This window comes from Schistocerca serialis, chromosome 8 (assembly GCF_023864345.2).
Source record: "Schistocerca serialis cubense isolate TAMUIC-IGC-003099 chromosome 8, iqSchSeri2.2, whole genome shotgun sequence".
Taxonomy (NCBI): Eukaryota; Metazoa; Arthropoda; class Insecta; order Orthoptera; family Acrididae; genus Schistocerca; species Schistocerca serialis.
Window position 1 is genome coordinate 559,926,343 of NC_064645.1, and position 27,789 is coordinate 559,954,131.

Sequence of the window (27,789 nt, forward strand, 5' to 3'; positions counted from 1 at the left end):
GAATTTGTATCTGTCCTGAGACGCCATGACCGGCCTCATTTGAACTCTTCTGTTGGGAGAGTTAATTTGGAGTTGGAACGGCTGCTTGTGTCGGGTGCGGGGGCTCATATTGGTGTGGTTCCTGTTGATTATCTCAGTAGGTGGGACTATACCAGGCACGGCCTACATCTCAACAGGAAAGGGAAGGGGAAACTGGCTGGGGTAATAGCAGGAAATTTAAGGGGGGGAGGCACTGCCATGAATGGTAAAATACCAGTGGTTACAGGTGTTGGAGCAGCACCTTTTTTAGGATAGGTAAGACAGAAAGATGTCAAGTTCTACGAGAGGTCAGGATTGAAACAAATCTTCAGTTTAGGAAAGAAATTCAACAGCACAATTCTAGCACATTGGATCACCAATCACAGCTATCAATTATAAATTTTCACAAATCACCAGAAATTTTATCTCCACCAAGTTGTATCTCAGTCCTAGGTAATTGCATTGATGAACTAAAGTCACCCAACCCAATTGACATAATCTGCCTCTCTGAACACCATGTGACCACTGGTATAGGAACTAGGCCTAAGCACAATGAGAAACTCAGACAGGAGAGTACTGCAAATGTTAGAATAAGGAAAGGTTCTCATAAAAGTATAATTAAAAATAATGTAAGTATATTTCATCAAAATATTGGGAGTTTAAAGAATAAAGTAGATGAGCTTCTGGTTTGTTTGGAAGATTTAGAAGCTGAGAATGAAATAGATATACTATGCCTGTCTGAGCATCACATTGTTACTGATATGGATAAGGTAAATGTAAGTGGTTATAAGCTCTCTGCACATGTAATGAGAGAAAATATGGAGAAAGGAGGAGTTGCCATATATGTCAAAAGTTATCATTGTGCAAAAAGTATAGAAACAAAAAAGTTTTGTGTAGAGAAACATATAGAAGCATGTGCCTGTGAGCTTAAATTAAATAAAGGCACATTTATAATTGTAACTGTATATAGGTCCCCATCAGGAAATTTTCATCTATTTCTGAAAAATTTGGACTCCTTGTTGTGCTATCTGTCAGACAGGGGGAAGCAAATTATTATTTGTGGGGACTTCAATGTAGATTCTCTGAAAGAGGGTAATAGGAAAAATGACCTTGAAGTATTACTCGGTTCTTTCAATTTGACACCCGTTATTGATTTTCCTACTCGGGTGGTAAAGGATAGCAGCTCACTGATAGATAACTTCTTTATAGACCAAGATAAGTTTAACCAGATAAATGCTCAGCCTGTTGAGAATGGTCTTTCTGATCATGGTGCACAGCTAGTTACAATATATGACATAGCTCCATTCAGCAATACTAAACAGTCCTCCAAAGTAGTACGTTCAGTCAACAATTTAACAATTGCAAATTTCAGGGAAAGCTTACAGCAGTTAGACTGGGATGAGGTGTACCGTGAACCTGATGCCAATTTAAAATATAATTTATTTCATGACATTTTTGTAAATGCATTTGAAAACTGCTTCCCCAAGAAAATAGTTAAATATACTCGTAAGAAACCTTGTAACAAACCATGGCTTACTAAGGGTATAAAAATATCTTGTAACCGGAAAAGGGAAATGTATCTGACAGCAAGAAAGAGTAGTGACCCAGAAACTATCAAAAATTATAAAAACTACTGTGTTATATTAAGAAAAGTTATTAAAAAATCCAGGAGTATGTGTATCATGTCTGAAATCAGCAACTCTGATAATAAAATTAAAGCAATTTGGAATATTATTAAAAGAGAAACAGGTCAACCAAGAGCAGAGGAAGACAGTATTACCATCAAATTGAATGAAAACTTTACGAACAAAAAGTCAGAAGTTGAAAATATTTTTAATAATCATTTTCTAAATGTTGTGGATATAGTAGGATCCAGGTGTTCATTAGAAGATGCTAGGCTGTTAATGGAAGAGGCCATACCTATGCAATTTGATACAATTGAAATCTCACCCACTTCTCCCTCTGAAATTAGGAAAATAATAAACTTGCTTAAAAGCAAAAACTCACATGGAATTGATGGCATTTCCAGCAAAATACTAAAAGCTTGTTCTCAACAGATAAGTAAGATTCTCAGCCACCTGTGTAATAGCTCTCTGGAACAGGGCATTTTCCCTGATAGACTGAAATATGCTATTGCTATACCTTTGCATAAAAAGGGGGATAGATCTGATGTCAACAATTACCGTCCAATCTCCCTTCTAACAGCTTTATCCAAAATTTTTGAGAAAGTAATGTATTCAAGAGTAGCTTCACATATCTGTAAAAATGAAGTACTAACAAAATGTCAGTTTGGTTTCCAGAAAGGTTTTTCAACAGAAAATGCCATATATGCTTTCACCAGTCAAATTTTGAATGATCTGAATAACCGAACACCTCCCATTGGGATTTTTTGTGATCTCTCAAAGGCTTTTGATTGTGTAAATCATGAAATTCTGCTAGACAAGCTCAAGTATTGTGGCATGAGTGGGACAGTGCACAAATGGTTTAATTCGTACCTAACTGGAAGAGTGCAGAAAGTTGAAATAAGTAGTTCTCGTAACATGCAAAGATCAGCACATTCCTCAAACTGGGGAACTATCAAGAATGGGGTTCCACAAGGGTCAGTCTTGGGTCCTTTGTTGTTCTTATTATATATTAATGACCTGCCATTCTATATTCATGAAGAGGCAAAGTTAGTTCTCTTTGCTGATGATACAAGTATAGTAATCACACCTGAGAAACAAGAATTAACTGATGAAATTGTCAATACTGTCTTTCAGAAAATTACTAAGTGGTTCCTTGTAAACGGACTCTCACTGAATTTTGATAAGACACAGTACATACAGTTCCGTACAGTGAATGGTATGACGCCATTAATAAATATAGACCTTAATCAGAAGCATATAGCTAAGGTAGAATATTCCAAATTTTTAGGTGTGTCCATTGATGAGAGATTAAATTGGAAGAAACACATTGATGATCTGCTGAAACGTTTGAGTTCAGCTACTTATGCAATAAGGGTCATTGCAAATTTTGGTGATAAACATCTTAGTAAATTAGCTTACTACGCGTATTTTCACTCATTGCTTTCATATGGCATCATATTTTGGGGTAATTCATCACTGAGGAATAAAGTATTTATTGCACAAAAGCGTGTAATCAGAATAATAGCTGGAGTCCACCCAAGATCATCCTGCAGACATTTATTTAAGGATCTAGGGATATTCACAGTAGCTTCTCAGTATATATACTCTCTTATGAAATTTGTTATTAACAACCAAACCCAATTCAAAAGTAATAGCAGTGTGCATAACTACAATACTAGGAGAAAGGACGATCTTCACTATTCAAGATTAAATCTAACTTTGGCACAGAAAGGGGTGAATTATACTGTCACTAAAGTCTTTGGTCACTTACCAAATAGTATCAAAAGTCTGACAGATAACCAACAAGTATTTAAGAAGAAATTAAAAGAATTTCTGAATGACAACTCCTCCTACTCCATAGAGGAATTTTTAGATATAAATTAAGAAAAAAAGAAAAAAAAATATTAAAAAAAAATAAAATAAAAAAAATAAAAATAAAATAAAAATAAAGAAAAACAAAAAACACAAAAAATAAAGTTGTTATATTAACTTAAGTATGTTGTTAAATTAACCTAATTATGTCATGTATTGGAAAATTCGACTCGTTCCACATCATTACGAAATATCGTATTCATGATCCATGGAACTAGTATTAATCTAATCTAATCTAATCTAATCTAATAACTGACTGCCTCACAAGCACACCCCATCACTGCCATGGTGTATGTCAATAGTGGAGGGTCACATGACCATCTGTACCAGACCTACTCATCTACAGTTCTCCAAAGGGACTAGTGAGGCATTTTTAAGGGAATTGCCAATATTTCATCTGGTGAGCTACCGCGTAATTTCAGGCTTTTGGTTATTCTTATCTTCCCAAAACTTCATCCTATCATTACGAGTCTGTCATTCTAATAGTGCCCAAGTAATTTTTAGTTTCAGATGGCCACCTGTTAGTTCCTTGGGTGTCAGCTTAATAGTTGCCAGTGCATAAATCAAGGCCCCTCTATTGCCTGGCCATTTTTCTGCAGTCTGACAAGCCCATTTAGAATGTTTGAGATTTTCTTCATCAGCCAGTAGTTGTCCATTGGTGGTATAAGTCCATAAAATTTGAACTTTCCTTTCTGTGCAATGAAATTAAATCATTCTGTCAGGAAAGACAACTGTTCTAAACTTTCGTGCATCCAGATACCATCTTGGCTCTTGGGTCTGTACAGTCTCTGCAAAATCTATTGTTCCATTTTCTAAATTAAATTCACTTTCACTGTTAAAGACGATGGTCCCACAACACAGAATGCTGCCGAGAGAACCTCTGTTGGAAGACAGCATAGCTTTGCTTTGGTTGGAAAGCATTTCTTCTTATAAATATTCCAGATGATTGTGTAGGCTTTATATAACTTCCCTGCACAAGTTTTACTGCTCACTTTGCCATTAGCAGTGTTCCCAATAATTTCACTAAGTACTTAAAATGTTGAGCCTAAGCGATGTTTAATGGAGGTGTGTTTTGACAATGATCTCATGGGCCTGATCGCGTTTCAGTAGTAGTCTTGGAAATTGTTGCTAAGCCATCAAGAAACAAAAGACATTTAGTATTTATTCTTTTACTTTTTGTTCTCATATTTATTAGAGGTATTTCTTTATGCCATATTTTTATGACCACCTCTAGCACCAAACTGAAATGGAGTGGAAATAACCCCATCATCATGTGTCACGTCGTTTTTATATCAAAATATCTGAAGATTTTGCCCTGTGACTTTACTACAGAGGTAGTGTTTGTTAAAGTCAGTTGGATTGAGTTAGTTGTTTTGCTGAACACACATTCAGCATGTTAAACAATATGGTGAGGTGATGTAGTGCTCAATCTTTTTTATAATCTGCAAATGTGACCATTGAGCTAAACGACTGGCAGTACTGTATCATCATCTTTAGATTCCAGATCTAACTGCGTGTGCTGCTGTAGTTATCATCTTAAGATTTATGATCTGTTTGCACAAGATCATCCTTGTCTAAGGTCTGCCTGGTATTCATCTATCACCTTTCTGTCTGCTGTTTTATCTGGTAACATTTTGAGGCAGTACCTTGTAGGCACCTCACAGAAGAAATTCTGCAGTGATTTTTTTGGCCCATCTTCTCCAATTTTTTGTGCACAGGGGGAATCAATGCTGTTTTCCATTCTGTAGGGGTAATTTTGTTGTGCCTATTAATCACAATGAAGGCTTGCATTCTGTCAGTCAACGGCTGGCCTCCAATCTTTAGCACATCAACAATTACACTGTCTTTCCTCTGATGTTTCTGACATCTGATATTATGTTACACATCTCCCTGTCTGTCAGTGGAATTCAGTATTGGTTCAGGATAGATCTGTCAAACTCAAGTTCTTCTGTAGAAGGTTCATAGTTGTGTATTTCTCAATATAATGCTTCAGGATGTCAAGACTCGTGTGTGTGTGTGTGTGTGTGTGTGTGTGTGTGTGTTAAGTATTCTGTATGACCAAAGGTAACACAAATTGGGTGGTTTGTAGTTTGCTCGTTCTTTCCATATTTTAGTTAGCTAGTTCTTCCCAAAAAGTCTTCTACAAATTCTGTTTGGTCATTACTAATTACTCCCAATCTATTGAAATGATGATATGCATGTTTAAGTTGTCAGATTATTTTTGAGGTTTTCTTCTGTATTTCTAGAAAGTTCCAGCAATTCTCTGGAGTTAGTGTAGATGCATCTTATGTTACACGGTGATTATGGGCAAATCTGATCACGTGATAAGAGAACAAGAATTAATACTTTATTTTAGCCTTTTAACATCGAACCACGGCTGTAGTGGGTCATCATGAAGGAAGAATGTATTTGTCAAGTAAGACTGCTCTCTACCTCCTCAGGTGCTCTTTGTATTGGCAGGGACACCACACAGGCTGCAACCACAGCAGGGGAAATCGCATTGACAACAGGAGCTGGATTATATATTCTGTGTACATAACTAGATCATAGATTCATCACAGCAACATGAGAACTTCAGGTATGCCTTCCTTGCTTGTACAATAATGGGCTTGTCACATGCACTACAACCTCGTAGCACTAATACGGGCAGAGCTGAGCAGATATTGCTCCTCAGTAGAGGTTTGGACATCACCCAAGTTAACTAGAGGAAGGAAAAGATTTCTTTGTGGGTTCTGATGCAAGCCTAAGAACAGCAGGTTTTCTAAAAGGTTCCAAAATTCTCAGCTAAGCTGGTGTTATGGAGTCGGGTTGTTCAAACAGCTTCTGTCTTCAATGCACATTGTCTCTTGCTCACTCTATGAGGTGCTATCCAAAATTTTCAGGACTGGTGCTGCCATCTGTTGAAAAACTTACCTTTGGACTAATGGTCACCATCACCCTCGAAGTAGTTCCCATCCGCACGTACACAGCGGTCCCTGTGCTTCTGCCACTGGTCAAACGTTTTCTGGAAGTCTTGTTCTTTGAAGGTTTTTTTTTTTTTTTTTTTTTTTTTTTTGTTTGTGGTTTTAGGGCGCAAAACTTCTATGGTCATTAGCGCCCAGCCCGTGACGTAGAAAACAGGAAAAAAACGAAATTTAAAATCAGCAGCAATGGAAACAAAGTCAGAAAATTTGAGAAACTAAAGGCAGAAGGAATGCTTAAAAGTCCACTATAGAAAGGGGTTGGTTGTCCCCCAAAAAAAAGCTTCAAATGACTGACGTCATTTCACTGTCACTAATAAACTGTAGAACGCGGTCAGCTGAGCGCGTGTCATCTGCTAAAATCGACGATAGATCAGGCGATAGCTGTAGACGGGAGCGTAACGGATTAAAATAGGGGCATTCAATTAAAAGGTGTCTGACCGTCCACAGCTGAGAGCAGTGGGGACAGAGTGGGGGAGGATCACCGCTTAAAAGATGTCGATGACTAAAAAGACAGTGCCCTATCCGGAGTCGAGCTAAAATTACCTCCTCCCGACGACGCGTTCGGGAGGAAGAGGTCCAAGCGCAAGGAAGGGCTTTCACTTCCCGCAATTTATTGTGGGGAAGTGTTGACCAATGCGCATGCCATAAATGAGTGACTTGGCGACATAAACCGCTCCGTAGATCGGTAAACGGAAGAGACTGAAGAGCTGGCCGAGGAAGAGAGACTGCAGCCTTGGCCGCTATATCGGCCGCCTCATTTCCACAGATACCAGCGTGTCCCGGGAGCCAGAGGAACGCCACTGAGACGCCCCCCAGGTGGAGCAAGCGCAGACAGTCCTGAATCCGGTGGACCAGAGGGTGCACAGGGTAAAGAGCTTGGAGACTTAGGAGAGAGCTGAGAGAATCGGAGCAGATTACGTACTGTATTCGCTGATGGCGGCGGATGTAGTGGACAGCCTGGAGAACAGCGTAAAGCTCCGCACTATAGACCGAACACTGGTCGGGAAGCCGAAAGTGATTTGGGGTGTCGCCAACAATATAGGCACTCCCTACACCTAACGATGTTTTCGAGCCATCGGTGTAAATAAATGTGGCTTCCGTCATTTGTGCACATAGAGCAGCAAATGCCCGACGGTAAACAAGTGTAGGGGTACCATCCTTGGGAAATTGACATAGGTCTCTGAGCAAGTCGATCCGGGGACGGTGCCAAGGCGGTGCTGTACCCCAAGTTGTCAAGAAGGTTTTAGGAAAGCGGAAGGAAAGAGAATGGAGCAGTTGACGGAAGCGGACTCCCGGGGGTAGTAGGGAGGAGGAGCGGCCTGAATACCAGACATCAAAGGAGGCGTCGAAAAAAAGGTTATGGGCTGGATTAGCAGGCATGGAAGACAGATGGCTAGCATAACGACTCAGAAGGATTGCCCGCCGATTGGACAGCGGAGGTTCAGCAGTCTCAGCATAAAGGCTTTCCACAGGGCTGGTGTAAAAAGCTCCAGACACTAAACGTAATCCACGGTGGTGGATAGAGTCGAGTCGCCGAAGAATAGACGGCCGAGCAGAGGAGTAGACTATGCTTCCATAATCCAATTTCGAGCGCACTAAGGCGCGATAGAGGCGGAGAAGGACCACTCGGTCCGCTCCCCAAGAGGTACCATTCAGGACACGGAGGGTGTTAAGGGAACGCAGACAGCGAGCCGAAAGATAGGAAACGTGGGAGGACCAGCACAGTTTTCTGTCAAACATAAGACCCAAGAATTTAGCGACGTCGGAAAACGGAAGGTTGACAGGGCCTAGATGTAAGGAGGGCGGAAGAAACTCCTTACGTCGCCAAAAATTAACACAAACGGTCTTACTGGGTGAGAAACGGAAGCCGGTTTCGATGCTCCACGAGTGGAGGCGATCGAGACATCCTTGAAGACGTCTTTCAAGAAGGCTGGTCCGTTGAGAGCTGTAGTAGATCGCAAAATCGTCCACAAAGAGGGAGCCCGAGACATCAGGAAGGAGACAATCCATAATTGGATTAATGGCGATGGCAAACAGTACAACACTCAGCACGGAGCCCTGGGGTACCCCGTTTTCTTGGGAGAAAGTACGGGAGAGAGTAGTGTTCACCCGCACCCTAAATGTGCGCTCTGCCATAAATTCGCGAAGAAAAAGGGGCAGCCGGCCTCTAAAGCCCCAAGAGAACAGTGTACGGAGGATGCCTGTCCTCCAACAGGTATCGTATGCTCTCTCCAGATCAAAAAATATTGCTACCGTTTGGCGTTTCCGGAGAAAATTGTTCATGATATAAGTGGAGAGAGCAACAAGATGGTCAACAGCAGAACGATGCTTTCGGAATCCGCATTGGGCAGGTGTTAAAAGACTGCGGGACTCCAGCCACCAAGCTAAACGGTAATTCACCATACGCTCCAAAACCTTACAGACACTACTCGTGAGAGAAATGGGGCGATAGCTAGAGGGGAGATGTTTGTCCTTTCCAGGTTTCGGAACGGGAACGACAATAGCTTCCCGCCATCGCCTGGGAAAGGTACTGTCGGTCCAAATTCGATTATAAAGGCGAAGGAGGTAACGCAGGCTATGGGTTGATAAATGCAGCAACATTTGGACATGGATACCATCCGGTCCTGGGGCGGAGGAGCGAGAAGAAGAGAGTGCATGTTGGAGTTCGCGCATGGAGAAAACAGTATTGTAGCTTTCGCGATTTTGAGAGGAGAAAGCAAGATGTCGCACTTCCGCTGCACGTTTCTTCGGGAGAAACGCCGGCGGGTAATTTGAAGAGCTCGAAATCTCAGCAAAGTGCTGACCCAATGAGTTAGAAATTGCGACGGGGTCCACTAAGGTATCATGCGCGACAGTGAGCCCAGAGACCGGGGAGAAACTAGGCGCGCCTGAGAACCGTCGAAGCCGACTCCAAACTTCCGAGGAGGGAGTGAAGTTGTTAAATGAGCTAGTAAAGAATTTCCAGCTTGCCTTCTTGCTATCGCGGATGACGCGACGGCATCGCGCACGGAGCTGCTTATATCGGATACAGTTAGACAAAGTTGGATGGTGACGGAAAATGCGAAGAGCACGTCGCCGCTCACGTATTGCGGCACGGCATGCCTCGTTCCACCAAGGGACTGGAGGGCGCCGGGGCAATTCGGAGGTGCGTGGTATTGAACGTTCCGCAGCTGTGAGAATAACGTCGGTAAAATGTGTGACCTCATCGTCGACGCTGGGAAAGCGACGGTCATCGAATGTCGCTAGAGACGAAAAAAGTGTCCAATCGGCTTGGGCAAACTTCCAGCGTCGCGAGCGCATATATGGCAGTTGAGGCTGCAGTCGAAGAACACATGGAAAGTGGTCACTCGAGTGTGTATCATCAAGGGCGAACCATTCGAAGCGCCGAGCTAGCGGAACAGTACCGACCGCAAGGTCCAAATGGGATAAATTTGCCATGGAGGCAGACAAAAATGTGGGGACCCCAGTGTTGAGGCAGACTAGATCCGCTTGGTGGAAGACGTCTAGCAATAGTGAGCCACGTGGACAAGGATGTGGAGATCCCCAAAGCGGGTGGTGGGCATTGAAGTCCCCAACCAGCAAATAGGGGGGTGGAAGCTGATCAAGAAGATGAAGGAGATCAGCTCGTGCCATTGGTGTAGACGATGGAATGTATACCGTACAAAGAGAGAACGTGTATCCAGAAAGGGAAAGACGGACGGCGACAGCTTGGAAGGAAGTGTTTAAGGGGATTGGGTGATAATGGAGAGTATCATGGAGCAGAATCATGAGTCCTCCATGGGCTGGAGTGCCTTCAACAGAGGGGAGGTCATATCGGACGGACTGAAAATGAGGGAGAACAAAGCGGTCATGGGGACGCAGCTTTGTTTCCTGAAGACAGAAGATGACCGGCGAGTAGGATCGTAAGAGGATCGACAATTCCTCCCGATTGGCGCGAATGCCACGGATATTCCAGTGGATAATGGACATAGGGTGAACAGAAATGGAGGAACGTCACCAAGGGTGCTGTCAACTCAACGACTGCTCAGAGCTTGCGACCGACAGGATGGAATGGCATTCAGTCGAAGGCAGAAGATCCTGATCCATAGGTTGGTCAGGAGCAGCTCCTGCCACCAACGATCGGCCAGTTGACCGGCCACCAACAGTGCGCCTCGGCGACACAGAAGATGGCCGAGGGCGATTTCCGCCAGGTGGTGCTGTAGATGGGACACGCCTTGGCGGAGAAGGAGAGGAACTGTGTTTCTTCGTAGCCTTCTTGGAGGTATGTTTAGATGAAGGAGGAACCGATGGTTGTGAAGTTGCAGTACGTAAAAACTCTTCACGAGAATGCTCTTTTTTGGAAGACTTGGCGTCTGACTTTTGGGCTCGAGATTTAGCAGAACCCGACGAAGGGTGAGCCATAGAGTGGGCAGGCGAAAGAGGTGAGGTTGAACGGGCGATCTTTGCGCTGGCCGATCTGACGACCGTGGTACTAAATGTGAGATCGCAAGTCTGCGTGGCCGCCTCCTTTGTTGGCCGAGGAGAAGCAAGGACAGCGCTGTATTTTCCTTTCTGAGGCACGGTGGGCTGTCGACTGGCGAGTAACTTTCGAGCAGCAAAGGTCGACACCTTTTCCTTCACTCTTATTTCCTGGATCAGCTTTTCGTCCTTAAAAACAGGGCAATCTCGAGAGGAAGCAGCGTGGTCACCCATACAGTTGATGCAGCGAGGGGATGGAGGTGGACAAGCACCCTCATGGGCATCCCTGCCACACGTAACACATTTGGCCGGATTGGAACAGGACTGGCTGGTGTGATTGAACCGCTGACATCGATAGCAACGCGTAGGGTTTGGGACATAAGGGCGAACGGAAATTATCTCATAGCCTGCTTTGATTTTTGATGGGAGTTGAACTTTGTCAAATGTCAAGAAGACAGTGCGGGTTGGAATGATGTTCGAGTCAACCCTTTTCATAACCCGATGAACAGCGGTGACGCCCTGGTCAGACAGGTAGTGCTGAATTTCTTCGTCAGACAATCCATCGAGGGAGCGTGTATAAACGACTCCACGCGAGGAATTTAAGGTACGGTGCGGTTCCACCCGGACAGGGAAGGTGTGGAGCAGAGAAGTACGCAGCAATTTTTGAGCCTGGAGGGCACTGTGTGTTTCCAACAACAGGGTGCCATTCCGTAGTCTGGAACAAGACTTTACAGGACCCGCAATTGCGTCGACACCTTTCTGAATAATGAAAGGGTTGACCGTGGAAAAGTCGTGACCTTCGTCAGACCGAGAAACAACAAGGAACTGTGGCAACGATGGAAGAACCGTCTGTGGCTGAGACTCAGTGAACTTACGTTTGTGAGCAGACATAGTGGAAGGTGAGGAAACCATTGCGGAAGAATCCCCCATGATTACCGGCGTCTCCGATGGCGCGCTCCTCCCTTGTGGGGGCCCTCACCGAGGGCACACCCGCCTTAGGTGATTGTTCACACCTCAGGTCACACCTCCCGACAAACGGACGGAGGGACCAATCGGCACTTTCGGAAGGTATCAGCTCGGGTAATCACCCCTCCCTGGGCCTGGCCTTTACCAGGGGGTACGTACGTGTCCTACCTGTCTACCCGGGGCGGGGAATTACGCGTTACCCCGTCACCGGCTACGCATGGAAGTGCGTGGGTCGGCCTTCAGACACGCACAGGGAGGAAGAAAGAGAAAGGGAAAGGAAAGAAGAGAGGGTCTCAAACGCCGCAGCGGAGAAAAGGGTAAAGAGAAGAGGTAAGGAAAGGAGATGGACAAAGGAAGGAAGAAGACATACAAGCAAGGAAGAAGAAGAATGCAGTACATTTACAAGCGTCCGTCTCCGGACGTAGGCGCAAACCATACTCCCAGAGGGGGAGAAAGTGAAGGAATCAGCAGAGGTGAGGGGGGGGGGGTGAAGACAGGGGATGGGGAAGGATGCGGAAAGGGAAGGTATGCAGCCCGGAAAGGAAGGAAGGCCACATTAGCTCGGGGCCCCGTGCTCGCTACGCACGTATCCACAAAAGAGTTGTGGATCCCCTGGGGGGGTTCTTTGAAGGTGTTTATGCTTCTTGAATCCTCTCTAGTGTGTCAAACTGACGGCCTTTCAACTTGAGTTTCAGTTTTGGGAATAGCGCGAAGTCACCAGGTGCCAAATCTGGTGAGTACGATGGGTAGGGTACAACTGCCATGTTGTTTTTTGCCAAAAAGATCCTGGTGAGCAAGGACGTGTGACAGGGCGTGTTGTCGTGATGCAGCAGCCAGTTCCCCTGACGCCAAAGTTTGGGCTGTCGCTGCTGCACATTTTCACGGAGCTGTCGCAGAACATAACAGTAGTACGCGGAATTCACTGTTTGGTTGGGTGGGCGAATTCTTTGTGCACAATTCCCTTCGTATCAAAGAGAACGAAGATCATGCTCTTCACTTTGCTCTTCACCTGTCTTGCTTTCTTGGGTCTTGGAGAGCCCGGGCTCTTCCACTGCGACGGTTGTTGCTTTGTCTCTGGGTCATAATTTTAAATCCAGCTCTAATCACCAGTGATAATCCATGACAAGAAGGTTAGTTCATCAGATGTGGTCTGACAAAGGTCCTTGCACACTTCAACATGCTGTGCCTTCTGATCGGCAGTCGAGATCCTTGGCACAAATTTTGTGGCGACACGATGCATGCCCAATTCATCAGTCAACATTTGTTGACATGTCCCATAACCAATACCCACTTCATCCGCAAGGTCTTGAATGGTTCGACGTCAATCCGCACGAACCAGTTGTTAAAGTTTGGCACTAATGCCTGGCATTGTGCGGCTAAAGGGCCTTCCAGTGTGAGCATCATCTTTGACGTCTGTATGGTCGGCCCTGAACCGACCATGCCACTCAAACACAAGTGTACGGCTCATGCTCTGTCCCCCACACACTTGTTGAATCATTGCAAGGGTCTCCGTAGCACTTTTCTCAAGATTCACACAGAATTTGATGCACATGCACTGTTCTGTTTGCGGATCCATCGTAAAATCGCCACACACCAAACACAGAGTAATACCGAAATCACTGTGGACACACAACACGGCCTCCCAGCTGAATGCCACTCAGCACACTGACTCAGATATGCAGCTCTCGCAACCTAGCGGTGCAAAGATCTACTACTCCTACTTTCCAGATGACAGCACCAGTCCTGAAAATTTTGGATTCCACCTTGTACTCTTACGTGAAAATTTACCACTTGACTTTACTATGAGGGCATGGCAAAATGTCAGCTTCTCTCTATCCCAATGGCCAGTCCCCATAACTCCATATGGAGGGGATATGCCCCTGCAAACAGTTGCTCATCTGATTGGTGGATAAATTGTTGCTGTAACACAATTGAGTAAAAGAAAGTGTGCACACTTTTGTATGCAGAACCAAGTGGCACCCAGAAGCTCATGAAGACTCGCTCTGATGTCAGTAATGGAGGGAAGCAGACATGAAGTATTCCAGTGGTGGTTATAGAAGGAAGCAGAAATGAAGATATTTAGTATCCAATTTGGAAAGAGGCTGAAGCAGACTGCAGATGTAGCTCCAACTCTTCACGGAGTAAGTAGTACCTCGTGAAGACTGATGATGGGTTCCACTAACTTTCTACTCTTACAACGACAACAACTTCCCAAGATGTGTTGTATTCAGTTTAATTTCAGCCAAATTCACTAAATTGTGTACCCCGAGTTCCAAACTGAACACAGCTTAATTATTACTCCTGTACACTTACTCTGAAAGAATTTCTCTCATGCAATGTCGACTGGGTGGTACTGACTCCTTGTTGCATGTATTTCTCTATATTAATGGTGACTGATGCAATTGTTTTGGTCCTCCGATGGGCGTTGGGAAAGGCAGTGTTCGATATCGTTAAGGCCGTGGGCATTAGGGATGTTAGTGTAAAGGCAGGTGGCATCAATAGCTACAAGCAGGGTACCTTGTGGTAAAGGGACAGGAACTGTGGAGAGTCAGTGAAGGAAATTGTTGGTATCTTTTATACAGGATGGTATGCTTCGGGTAATAAGTTGAAGGTGTTGGTCTACGAGAGCAGAGATTCTCTCAGTGGGGGTACAGTAACTGGCCACAATGGGACATCCTGGGTGGTTAGGTTAATGGACTTAGGAAGCATGTAGAAGGTAGGAGTACGGGGAGTGGTAGGGGTGAGCAGAGAGAGGGACTACGGGGAGAGGTTCTGGGATGGGCCTAAGGATTTGAGTAGTGACTGGAATCCTGCTGGATTCCTGGAATGGGGTCACTACGGTAAGGTTTGTAGGTGGCTGTATCTGACAGCTGGCAGAGTCCTTCTGCCAGGTAATCCTTGTGGCTCAAAACAACAGGTTAGTTTGCATGTTGAGGGATTTTGGGAATGATAGTGAGGCAAGGTTCAAGGTTAAGAAATTCTGGGGAGTTAACAGTGGTGATTTGAGGGGCAATGGGGGTCGGTCATGGTGAGATGGAAAAGTGAACTCAGTCATGCGGATTCAACATTGGTCTTTGGTCGAGTCTGATTGGTAGTGTTGGTGGCAAAAAAGTGTTTCCACTGTAGGGACCAGGAGAAGAAGAGAAGGTCTTTAAGAAGTCCTGTGAGATTGAATTTGGGACTGGGGTAAAATGTGGGGCCTTTTAGCAAGGTCTGATATTTCTGCAGGTCTAAGGCTTTTGAAGAAAGGTTTATGGCTGCGTTTGGGGTCTGTTTGGGTTCTGGATTGTGTGTGGTGGAGGGAGGGAGTTTTGGAGGGTGGGGTAAATGTAATACAGCTGCGAACAATGAGCGTGTGCACAGTCAAGATGGTTGATACAGTGTGGCTCGTAAGTAGATATTTGAGTGTGGTTTGAAAGGCGACAAGAGAAACACAGAAAAGTAGAGAAAGGAGGATGGACATTGAGTACAGTAATGCATTAGAAAATAGTAACAAAGGAAAACAGCACTGGGTTAGGGTCGAAGAAAAGTCGTCAGGCAATAATCAAACAATGGAACATATAGGATGGAATGTAAAATTATTATGAAAAGAAAAGTTGCTACTCTCCATATAGCAGAGATGCTGTCACAGATAGCCACAACAAAAAGACTGTCACAAATAAGCTTTCAGCTCCTGCTTTGGAGTACCACTGTCCACTCCTCTACAACAAACTCCAAACTTCCCCACGTCCCCTCATAGATGACAAACCCTGTCAACCGGACCTACTACATTTACCTCATCCTCTGAAAATCCCTCCCACCACCACACAGAATCCACAACCTAAATAGACCTGAAACAGAGTCATGAACCTTTCCTCCAGAAGCCTTTGCCCCACCTAAATACCAGTCCTTTCCAAAGGCCTCACTTTTTGCTCCACTCCTCAAGCAAGGTTTTTAAAAGACTACTCCTCCCGGTCCCTACAGTGGAAATACTTTTTTGCCACCAACCCTACCAATCAGACTCAATCAAAGACCGATGTTGAATCCTGCCCTGCTCAGTTCAGTTCAGTTCACTTCACTCCTCCATCCAATCATGACCCATCCCCCACTGCCCCCAAATCAACCCTGTTAACTTTCGAGAATTTCTTAAGCTTAAACCTTGTCTCACGATCATTCCCCAAATCCCTAAATATGCAAACTAACCTTACATCCACAGTAACAACCACAGTCACCATCTAAAAACTGATTCCAACCTTATAATCCTACCCACAGATAAAGGCTCCACCACTGTCGTTTTAAACCACAAGGATTACCTGGCAGAACGACTCTCCCAGCTGTCAGATACGGGGTATCACTAAAGCCTTCACAGCCCGTAATTATCCTCCCAACCAAGTAGAAAGACAAATCTCCAGTGCCTTATCTTTCCAGTCTCCCAACTCCTCCCAAAGTCTCACCGTCCGACCACAGAGGAACTTCCCCCTCATAACTCTGTACCATCCAGGACTGCAGCAACTGAATTACATTCTCTGCCAGGGTTTCGACTACCTCTCGTCATACACTGAAATGAGAAATGTCCTGCCCACTATCCTTTTCATTCCTCCCACAGTGATATTCTGCTGTCCACCAAACCTACGCAATATACTCGTCCATCCTTACACAACCCCTGCTCCCAATCTACACCTCATGGCTCATCTCCATGCAATAGACCTAGATGCAATATCTGTCCCATACATAAGCCCACAATCACCTATTCCAATACGCCCACAAGCATCACTTATCCCACAAAGGCAGGGCTAACAGTGAAACCAGTCATGTGATCTACAAGCAAAGCTGCAACCACTGTGTTGCATTCTGTGTGGGCATGACAACCAACAACCTGTCTGTCTGCATGAATGGCCACTGATAAACTGAGGTCAACAAACAAGTGGACTACCCTGTTGCTGAGAATGCTGCCCAACACGACATCCTTCATTTCAGTGAGTGCTTCACAGCCTGTGCCATAGGGATCCTTCCCACCAACACTAGCTTTTCTGGATTGCGCAGGTGGGAACCCTCCCTGCAATATATCCTACATCCCAGTGACCCTTCTGGCCTCAACCTTCATTAGTTATTGTCCTCACCCATCCAGCCCCTTCCCTGGTCCCATTCCAGCACTACACAGCCCTCATTCCACCAATACACCCAATCTTTTTACTTCTCTCCTTTTCCACTACCCCCCAACCCATCTCTCCCCTGCCCTCTGTCTATCCTCCTGACTGCACCTAGCTGCCCTACCCTCCCTCCACCTCGTGCCTGTGCGCTCCCTAGCAGCAGTTCACTCCCCCACCCCTACACTACTATCCCTACACCGCCCCACCCTAACCACCTCCTTACCCAGTTGCCACTCCCAGAGTGAGTGATTTTTTTTTTTTTTTTTGTGTGTGTGTGTGTGTGTGTGTGTGTGTGTGTGTGTGTGTGTGTGTGTGTTTTTGACAAAGGACTTGTAAGCCAAAAGCTTTTTTGTGATAATCTTTTTGTTGTGCCTATCTGTGACTCAGCATCTCCACTATATGGGAGGTTGTCGAGAGTTTCATAGGATGCATTAGACAATGTATACTGAAGGAGGGGAAAGGAATACAGCAGTGGACAAAGTAGTAGCTTTGTGGGATGAATAGATAAAAAGACAAGACTCAGTGATATTTCTTGCACAGCACAGAACACATTGAATTTAACTGAGGAAAAAAGACAAGTTTCAATAAAGCAGGCTGTGAGGATACAGATACATAAAAAAATGAACATTAAGAATATTCAAAATTGCTAAGGAGGACAAATGTAAGGCTGTAGAAACATGCATGACCAGGGAAAATACAGATGCTGCCTCTATGAAAATTAGAGAGACTTTTGGAGACAAGAGAAGCTGCTGTACGAGTATCAAAACTGAGTATGTGAAACCAGCAGTATGGGAAAGAAGGAAAAGCTGAAAGCTGGAAGGAGTATATAGAGGGCTATACAGGGGAAAAGAATTTGGAGGCAATATTATAGAAAGAGAAGAGACATAGATGACGACGAAATGGGGTATAAGATATGGCAAGAAGAATTTGACGAGCAGTGAAAGACCTAAGTCAATAAAAGGCTCCTGGAATTGACAACATTCCATCAGATGTCCTTGGAAGAGCCAAGGATGGAAAAACTAGTAGAAGCCGACCACAAGAAAGATTACTTTGGATTCTGGAGAAATGTAAGAACACGCGAGGGAATATTGCGCCCACTACCTCTCCTAGAAGATAGGTTAAGGAAATGCATATCAATGTTCACAGCATGTATAGGTTTGGGGAAAGGTTTTGAAAAAATTGGAATACACTCTTCAAATTTCTGAAAGTAGCAGAGGTAACATACAGGGAGTGAAATTTTATTAAACTGTACGGAAGACAGACAGCAACTGTAACAGTGGAAGGCCTTGAATGGAATGCAGTAAATGAGGAGGGAGTGAGACAGGGTAATAGCCTATCTCACCCCCCCCCCCCCCAACTACCTCTTCCTCACCATGTTATTGAAACAGTACACAGAGCAGGCAGTAAAGGAAACCAAAGAAAAATTTCAAGAAGGATGAAAAATTCAGGGAGAAGAAATAAAAACATTTTTGTCAGTGACAGCAAAGAATTTGGAAGAACAAGTGAACAGTTGACGACATGGACATCCACGAATAGCCTCTTTCCTTCCATCTTCTCTTACGTCATGACTAGCCAATTAAAAGTTTTACAACAGTGACGTTAGACATTGATAATCTGTAATAAACAGAAGCACCTATCCCTATGCAAAACCAGTCGTGCCCTGAGGAAGGCCGCTGCAATTTGGCCAAAACTTCAGATTTAGATTATTATTGTTGTTAGTTTTTAGCAATGACGCGGCATAATACCCAGAAGAATTTTAATCGCTATAATCACTAGTAGTAGATGAGTTTAGCTATTTGAGCATTAAAATAACTGATGATGGCAGAAGTAGAGGAGATATAGTAGAAAGGCTACAGAAAGGAAAGAACTTCTGAAAAAGAGGGATCTGTGAAAATCTAACACAAATTTAAGTGTTAGGAGGTCTTTTCTGAAGGTATTTGTATTGAAGTTAAATGTGGAAGATAGGGAATTCAAAAGCGGGAAAAGATGAAAAATGCTGTATAAGGAAAGTGAGAAAGAAGTGTCAAGGATGCCACAGGAAATTGTCACTGGCTGGCCACTTACGTAAAATAGGGCAAAAGTCATCCCGTGTGCAAATTAAGAATCTCTCCCTAAAATCTTGGTAAAAACATTGGACAAGTCACAGAACTTTAAAACTTTAACCACATTTGTTTGAATATTTCCTAAAAGAGATGGCAGATCCACCAGCAAGTCAGCCGCAGCCCACTGGTCAGAAAATAAAATGCAGTCCAATAAAATGTGGCGCACAGCGACATGGACGCCACAAGTATCACACATTGGAGGGTCCTCTCGCCGGAGCAGGAAGCCTTGTGTTATAGGACTGTGGCTTATCCATAAACCAGTGAGGAGAACCTCGTCCCGTCTACAGGGCTGGAAAGTAGTACACCACACTCATGTTGTGGGCTTGACTAAACGGAGCTTATTGTCAGTCATTTCCAGCAACTCATCCTACCACCGGCGCATGACTCGTGAGCTCGATAGTGAGGTGAGTGCATGCAAAGGGGTGGCACACTGAAATACTTGCGGATCGAGACATGCCTCCTTGGCTGCGAGATCTGCCCTTCATTCCCAGCAATGCCAACGTGCCATGGAGCCCAGCAGAAAACCACCTCCTTCCCCAGTCATCGTAGTTGGAGGAGGGCGTCCTGGATGTTCTGGACTATTTTAGCTGCTGAATACAAACACTGCAATGAGTGAAGGGCACTTAGTGAATCAGATTGGCAAGAAATTTAGGATGGGAAGAGCACCTCATCTGCTCCAGTGCCCGCAAGATCGCAGACAATTCTGCATCAAAGACAGTAAATGCTTGAGGCAGTTGAACCTCAAGGACACGATCTGGAAAAACAAGAGAGCAACCAGCAGAATCCACCTGTTTCGAACTATCTGTAAAAACAGCTACATAGTCTTGGTGCTCGGATAAAATGGCAGAAAATGTTGCATTAAAAATGGTGGCAGGAGTGCAATCTCTCCTGTACCGCACCAAATCTAAAATCACTCTGGGCCTCTCTAGTAACCAGGGTGGCAGGCAGTTAAAACCCTGGATTTTGATCTACACGGGCTCCACACCACAGAACTCCAGCACACATTGCACACAGATCCCTAACGGCATCGTGGTTTGTGGACAGTTGGAAGAAAGGCATGCCAGAGGCGGATGAGCAGCAATATAGTGAGCAGGCGAGGTTGGAGCTGCAAGAAACTTACAAGCCTAGCGCACCAACAGGAGCTGCCGCCGGATGGTAAGTGGTGGTTTTCCTGCCTCAGCACAGAGGCTGGGTATGGGATTAGTCCGATAAGCACCCTTGGCCAGTCGAATCCCCGCGTGGTGGACAGCGTCGATGACCCGCAAATAAGAGGGCCTCGTTGACCCATACACCGTGCACCTGAAGTCCAGCTGTGAACGCAAAAAAGCCCGATAAAACTGGAGAAGACGCGCCCTGTCTGCTCCCCAAGACCTGTGGTTAAGGCAATTGGGGATGTTCAGTGCCTTCAGGGTTCTGGCTTTCAACTCAATCTGCAGTCAAAAACGAGGCCCAGAAACGGAACTGTGTCCCCTATATGCAAGGCAGGCAAATTAAAAGGACGAGAGGAGAACAATTAAAATGAATGAAAACACACACACACACACACACACACACACACACACACACACACACACACACACACACACACACACACTTATCAGCAGTAAACTGAAAACGCGTCTTTGCAGCCCACTCCCCTAACCGCCGCACTGTAAGTTGCAACTGACGGCTCACTGTTGCAACACTGGAGGAGGAACAGAAAACAGCAAAGTCGTCCACAAATAAGGATCCTGGACTCCTTACCGCAGATGTTATACTGTTGATGGCTATGGCAAAGGGGGTAACACTTAAGACACTGCCCTGGGGGACACTATTCTCCTGCTCAAATTGACCAGACAGTGTGTGACCAACTCAGGTCTGAAAAACCACTGAGACAGAAAAGACCAAATTAAAATGGGGAGGTGGCCACGAAAGCCCCCACTGATGCAGTTGTCCGAGAATACAGTGTCTCCAAGTAGTGTTTTACGCCTTACTGATATCAAAGAATATGCCAATACAGTGATGCTGAGGGAGGAAAGCCTGAGAATAGTTGCTTCTAGAAGTGTCAGATTGTCGACAGTGGACCGTAACTTTCGGAATCCTACTGAGAGTGGCTAAGGAGTTGCCTGGTCTCTCAAAGCCAGACCAAAACGACAGTTAACCACCCATTTCAGGGTCCTTCCTACACTGCTCGTCAAGGCAATACTCTGATAGCCACTGGAACATGTGTGGTCCTTTCCTGGTTTGAGGAGAGGGATTAGAATTGTCTCCCTCCACGAGTTGGGGAAGACACCTGTCTGCCATATTAGATTAAAACATTCGAGGAGGATTTCCTTTGATGCCACTGGCAGATGTCTAAAGCATGCAGTACCGGATTTGGTCATGGCCGGGTGCAGTGTCAGAAGTCTCAGTCAGTGCCGATTCGAGCTCCCACATGGAGAAAGGGGAGTTGCAGGCCTCAGAACTGTTCGGCCTAAAGTCCAACTTTTCCCTCTCAACAGTTGCACGGTAATGACGAAATACTGGATCCTGGCTTGCATTGGCAGTAGTTTGTGCAAAATGCTCAGCCAGCATCTGAGCAATGCTTCTAGATGATGTTTGGTGGCTCCCCTGGTTCAACACAGCAGCTATCGGTAAACGGCTGTGTTTATCAGAAATCCTCTGGACGGCTTCCCTTACTTTTGAGGAACAAGTGGAACGATTGATAGAGTTCAGGAACTCATGCCATGACCACTTTTTGCTGTCTTTAATGACATGGCAAGCCTTGGCTCTCGGGATTCGAAAGGTCAAGAGACTGTCTGCTGTCAGGCAGCGTTTAAACTGTCGAAGAACCACACGCCTGTCCCGGATAGCTAAATGGCACTCTTCTGTCCACCAAGGGACAGATCACCTCTGAAGAGGACCAAAAGACATTGGTATGGATAGATCATCAGTGTGATAGATCACATGCGTGATGTGGTCCACCCGTTGCTGGACACTGTCATGATGTTCAAACACAGCCAACTGGCCGAACAACATCCAGTCAGCCCTGCCAATCATCCACGTTTGTGGCTTCTGTTCCAGCAACACACCACCAAGTAGCTGAAGGCGCATCGGAAAGTGGACGCTGGAATGAAGGTTGTCAGTGACCTCCCAGTGAACAGTCGGCGAGGTCTGGAGAGCAGAGAGAGAGGTCGATGGCTGAGAATGACCCAGTAGCACCACAGAAATGAGTCAGAGTACCAGTGTTTAGGAGGCACAGCTCTCGAGATGTCAGGAGGTTCTCCAAAACTCAACCCCAATGGCAAGTAGACATTGAGCCCCACAAGACATGGTGGCATTGAAATCTCCCAGGAGGAGAAATGGTTGGGGGAGTTGCGTGATAAGATCGGTGAGAGCCTGAGACTCTACTGCATCCAGTGAAGGTAAATAAATGGTTCAAATGGCTCTGAGCACTATGGGACTTAACTTCTGTGGTCATCAGTCCCCTAGAACTTAGAACTACTTAAACCTAACTAACCTAAGGACATCATACACATCCATGCCCGAAGCAGGATTCGAACCTGCGACCGTAGCGGTCATGCGGTTCCAGACTGAAGCGCCTTTAACCGCACGGCCACACCGGCCGGCGAAGGTAAATAAAGAGAACAAACTGTAAGCCACTGATGTACAGAAATTTCAACTGCAGCTGCTTGCAGGTCGGTATCCAGGGGAAAAGCAGAGGAGTGGTGCACATTATTGACAAACACAGCAACCCCTCCTTTGGCTCTTTCCCCAGTCAGGTCATATTTACGATATAGGGTATACCCCGTAGTGCAGTGGCATCAGATGCTTTGAAATGTATTTCCTGCAAACACAAGCACAGAGAGCATTGCTGCACTAGCAGTTTCAGTTCCTCCATGTGCATACTGAATCCATTCATGTTCCACTGTACAATGGGAGCCATCTATCAGGGGGGTAGTATTTTCATCCTGATTTTCTCATGGGGAGGGGAGCAGATTTGGAGCAATATGGTTTCCCCAATCCGACATCAAGCTCTGTAGCCTCATAATAAAAAACAACTGAGATGTCAGAGAGGTCGATGTAGACATCATCAGGCTGTATTCTGCCCAATTCCACTGGTGTTGGACGTTTTGCCTTGGATTTTTTTCCCTGGGTAGACTATGCAGCCACAACTGGGGTTGAGTGTGTGGCAGCATTTGGCAGTGTACCAGATGGAGCGTTTGGAGAGGCAGAGAGATCCACAATGTCAGCAACCATAGCTTTTTCTGAAGTTCTCGGGGGAGGGAGAAGCTTAGACACAACTGCACCAGCACAAGTGCAGGGACACACGCAGGTGCTAGTGCTGACAGCAGCAACCTCTGTTTGTGAAGCGGCATCAGTTTTCAGGACCGGCTGTTTCAGAACGGAACAAAAGGAAGTAGTGAACGTGGGTGGCTGCATGGATTTGTATAGCTTCTTCGCTTCACCATACGGGATGTGCTTTGTGGTTTTAATCTCCTGGATCTTCCATTCCTCAAGGAAAACTCTGCAGTCCTTGCTCCAAAGAGGGTGATCCCCAGAGCAGTTGACACACTTGGCAGGAGAGGAGCAACCAACTCCCTCATGGGCGGCTTTACCGCATTTCTCGCAAGTGGCTCCCCCTCGGCAGCCGAGAGTAGTGTGCTTAAAGTGCTGGCATTTAAAACACCACATTGGACTGGGGTAATAAGGCCGTACATTGAGACGTAGGAAACCTGCCTTCACATGCTCCAGTAGTTTGGTGCTGTTAAAAGTAAGGATAAAAGAGTCTGACTTCACAAGAGTGCCATCCACCAGTTTCGTAACGTGTGGCACATTGACAATGCCTTCCCGGGACCATTCAGCTTTCAGTTCTTCTTGGGGAATGTCAACGAGATCACTGCATGTCACAACAACTTTGCTGTAGTTCAAGGTGGTGTGAAATTCAGTTTCTATCGCAAACTCCCCGAGGCATTGTGCTTTCAGAAGGTTATCGACTTGTTGGAAGCTAGATGTTTCAACTAACAAGTTCCCATTTCGCAAGCGCTTAACAGACTTCAAGGTGCCAGCAATACCTTCTAAGCGTTTCTGTATATAATATGGTGAAACTTTGTGAAAACTCCCCTCTTTTCTTTTAACTATAAGAAACACACACTGCGAAGCAGCATGCATTCTGTTACTACTGATTGAATCAGGAGGACTCGCTACACGAGCCCTCTTGTTAGACTGGGTGTCTGTACCTACCAGCGGCCCACCCTTTCCGCTGGGAGGAGGCAAAGAAGATTTCGAAGGATCCATCACGGTCCCACGAGCAGCTAGGGAACCAGAAGTCCACCCAGACAGAGCCCTGCGTGCCTACGTAAGACTTTACAACTGAGGTGTGGCAGGTTCCCCAGAGGTTGCCCACTATCGACTGTTCCACCTCAACAGCCACGCATCTCATCAGCACACAGCACACCTTGAGATTGAGGGTTTTTGTTTATAGAGGTTTATTCCACCCTCCTGATCCGGGCGGTCAAGCCAATATCCCCATTTCCTGAGAGACAATGTTCCACCGCCGCGCCACACTGTGGTCGCTGAAGCACGCCCAGAGACTACGGTGACGGGGGACTGGTGGCGCTTACCAGTCCCCAGCTCATGAACCCCGGGGTCGCCAAGCCCATACTGAGCAAATGAATGCCGAGCACCTAAGGGCGACTAAAAGTAAACAGAAGCTTTTGAAATGTGGTTCTACAAAAGGGAATACTGAAGGCTGGATTGGTAAATTGCGTAACTAATGGGGAAGTACTGAGTGGAATTGGGGAGATAAGAAATTTGTGGCACAACTTAATTAAATAAGGGATCCGTTGATAGAACATATCCTGAGAGATTAAGGAATCGTCAACTTGGTAATGGAGAAAAGAGTGGGATGTAAAAGCTGTATAGGGAGACTAATGCTCGAGTACAGTAAGGATGCTTATGAGGATGGAGGTTGCAGTAGTTATTTGGAGATGCAGGGTAGAGTAGTGTGCAGAGCTGAAGACTACAACAAATCATAGAATATGAAATTTGTTGTTGTTAAAGCAATGGAAAAACTGATTTTGCTTGAGTAGTTTTGTTACAGCAAACGTTTGAACAGCGTTGTTAAAAAAAAAAATTTAAAAGTTCTACACGAGCGTTTTCTTTGAATGATATCCACACTCTTCGCTACGCCGTAAGACATTAACGAAATTTGCAAGATTTCTTAGTGGTATTGGTTGCGCCGTGGTGCGCTAGACGCCTGTAAATGGTCGCCATACAGCTTATTAGTGTATACAGCTAGCAAGCAGGGCTCGAGGGCCTGGTGCCTACCTTGACGTGAAAGCTGCAGGTGCCGGCGCGCACGCCAGCCTCGTCGGCCTGCCATTGGTGCGGCTTGGAGCTCTCGGGCACGTGCTCCTTGCGCCGGCGCAGAGAGTCCCGTAGCGACCTCCGCAGCCGGTCCATGCCGCGCGGCGCCGACCCCGCCTGCCGCTGCAACAAGATCAGAAACGCTGTTCGAGGCTCACAGTGTAACGTTTGCATTTTTTTTTCAGTTTCTAGTTCATACAGCGACTGCGGCCTTGCCAAACGCACTGTTAAAGCGGAGCGCCAGCCGCCTCAGCCGTGTCCAGCGTGTGTTGGACTGTCCTGGAACGGAGATGAGTGCTCGGAACGTGCAGACGGGAAACGCATCACAATTCTTTTCACATGATGGTTAGAGGCCAGGATAGTCTGTATCAGTCACTCTTTAAATGTAGCCTATACGCTGCACCTGCTGCCGCTCGGCTGCACTTCGTGACGAGCACACTGTACAGGCGCTCCTGAAGCCTAACAGACAAGTCGAGTCAATATTGACAACAGAATAATGTGCGAGAAAAGATATACGGAGAAAAGGAGATACGACAATTTTAAAGAGGGATCTAAATTCTTTTCACACTTCTGGATACGAGGATTGCAAAAAACACCTACGTTAAATAACTGTTACGTTGTCATCCTACACTTCATTCAAGCTACAAGAAACTAACAAATAGTTAACTTCGGAAGAATCTTAGATGAGAAATCAAAAACAGAATACGCTGAACCCACAAAAGAAATAGGTAAGTTGATTTAAAAAACAGAGGAATTAAAGACATTAGCTGCCAGCTGGCATTGATTTAAATCAACAAAAGAAGTTGAAAATTTGTGCCTGACCAGGGTTTGAACCTGCGTCTCCTGCTTACTAGGCAGATGCACTGAACACTGCGTCATCAAGACACAGTGGTCACTGCAACTGTACGGATGATCCTACCACGCTTTCTGCCAGGCCCAAATTCACAACTTACACCATACTGTACTGATGTAGTGCCCCTGCTCATAAGCCTCATTACTCGCGGCGTTTCGCCGATTCCTGTCCGAGTTCTAGCTTGGTGTGCATCTACACTCAAGTGATCACTGGCAGTCTTACCTTGATCTCTTCCGTGCAGATGCACACCAAACTCGAATTCCCGAACCGGGGGCAAAAACTTTAATAGGGGTGACTGCCTCGTAATTTGGAGACCGCGATTCGAATCCCAGTCAGGCACAAATTTTCAACGAGCCCCACTGATTTAAATCAATGCCTACTGGCAGCAAATATCTTTAATTACTCTGTCTTTTGATTCGTAGTGGCTGTTGTTTCGGGCATGTCCAAAAGAACAGACACCACATTTATATTGTAGATTTGCCTAATTATTGTCTCGTTTCATTTCCCTCTGTATTTTTACTGGTTTGATTCGATTAAATTCTATTGCCCTTGTTTTAGTTCTACTGACATTCAACTTATTTCTTTCCAAGATACTATCCATTCCGCTCAATTGCTCTTCCCTGACCTTTGCTGTCTCTGACAGAGTAACAATGTCATAGCCAAACCGGAAAGATTTATTTCTTCTCCCTGAACTTAAATTTCCTTTCCAATTTCTCGATTTCCTTCAGTTTTTGGCCAATATACAGACTGAATAACATCAGCGATAGGCTGTAACGTGGAGACTTTCCAAAGGCATACAACACACATGGCGAAGCTATAACTGCTGTCCAGCCCAGTCCCATTACAAAGAAAGAGCCGAAGAAAATTAATTTCGCACTTTAAATCACAAATTCAACTTTCTTGCAAAATTACGAGTTCATTTATAGTAATCGCGGACTTGACTGTCATTTACTTAAGTCGTTAAACTAAAGCAATCACTTTACGTACTAAGATTAATTGTGCTTGTTGGGTACTGAACCGGCAGGTCACCTGTGGCCTGTTCAATCAAGATTACTTTTCTCTGAGCAACAGAAACCACAGATGACTTGCCTGCTACGAGGGTGAAATAATTTTCACCTTCACTATACAATTAATTTAAAAAATATGAAAGATGATGAAAATCTGTAAAGTTCGGGACGGCCGTTGCGTTTCAGATTTCAGTTGGGGCCTCGCTGAAGCGGAACGGTACTTAATTCCTCCCGCATTCTGAGGATTGGCAGCAAAATAGGTCTCTCAACTTGTGCACCAAGGGGCCACGCCACCCCACCACTCTGAGCCAGCTGCAACAGTTCCACCTCCACCCTCTGTCATGTCGCCAACATCTCAGTAAGACACTGGGAACGTAGTTACTCCAGTGGGTGATAATCACACGGGAACCAACATGCCTGCTACTCCAAACACAATAACTGCACAGACTCCGACTTCGGCAAGGTCGTC

General features: G+C 45.4%; 1 protein-coding gene across 2 annotated transcripts in view; it reads right to left on the reverse strand.

Moving 5' to 3' along the window:
* LOC126416082 (protein numb) overlaps positions 1-27,789 on the reverse strand; it is a 234,531-nt gene that overhangs the window by 115,959 nt on the left and 90,783 nt on the right. For both annotated transcript variants that reach the window (XM_050083570.1, XM_050083569.1), the window contains exon 3: positions 25,422-25,583. In XM_050083570.1, coding sequence (XP_049939527.1) covers positions 25,422-25,583 — 162 coding nt within the window. The remainder of the gene's footprint in view (positions 1-25,421; positions 25,584-27,789) is intronic.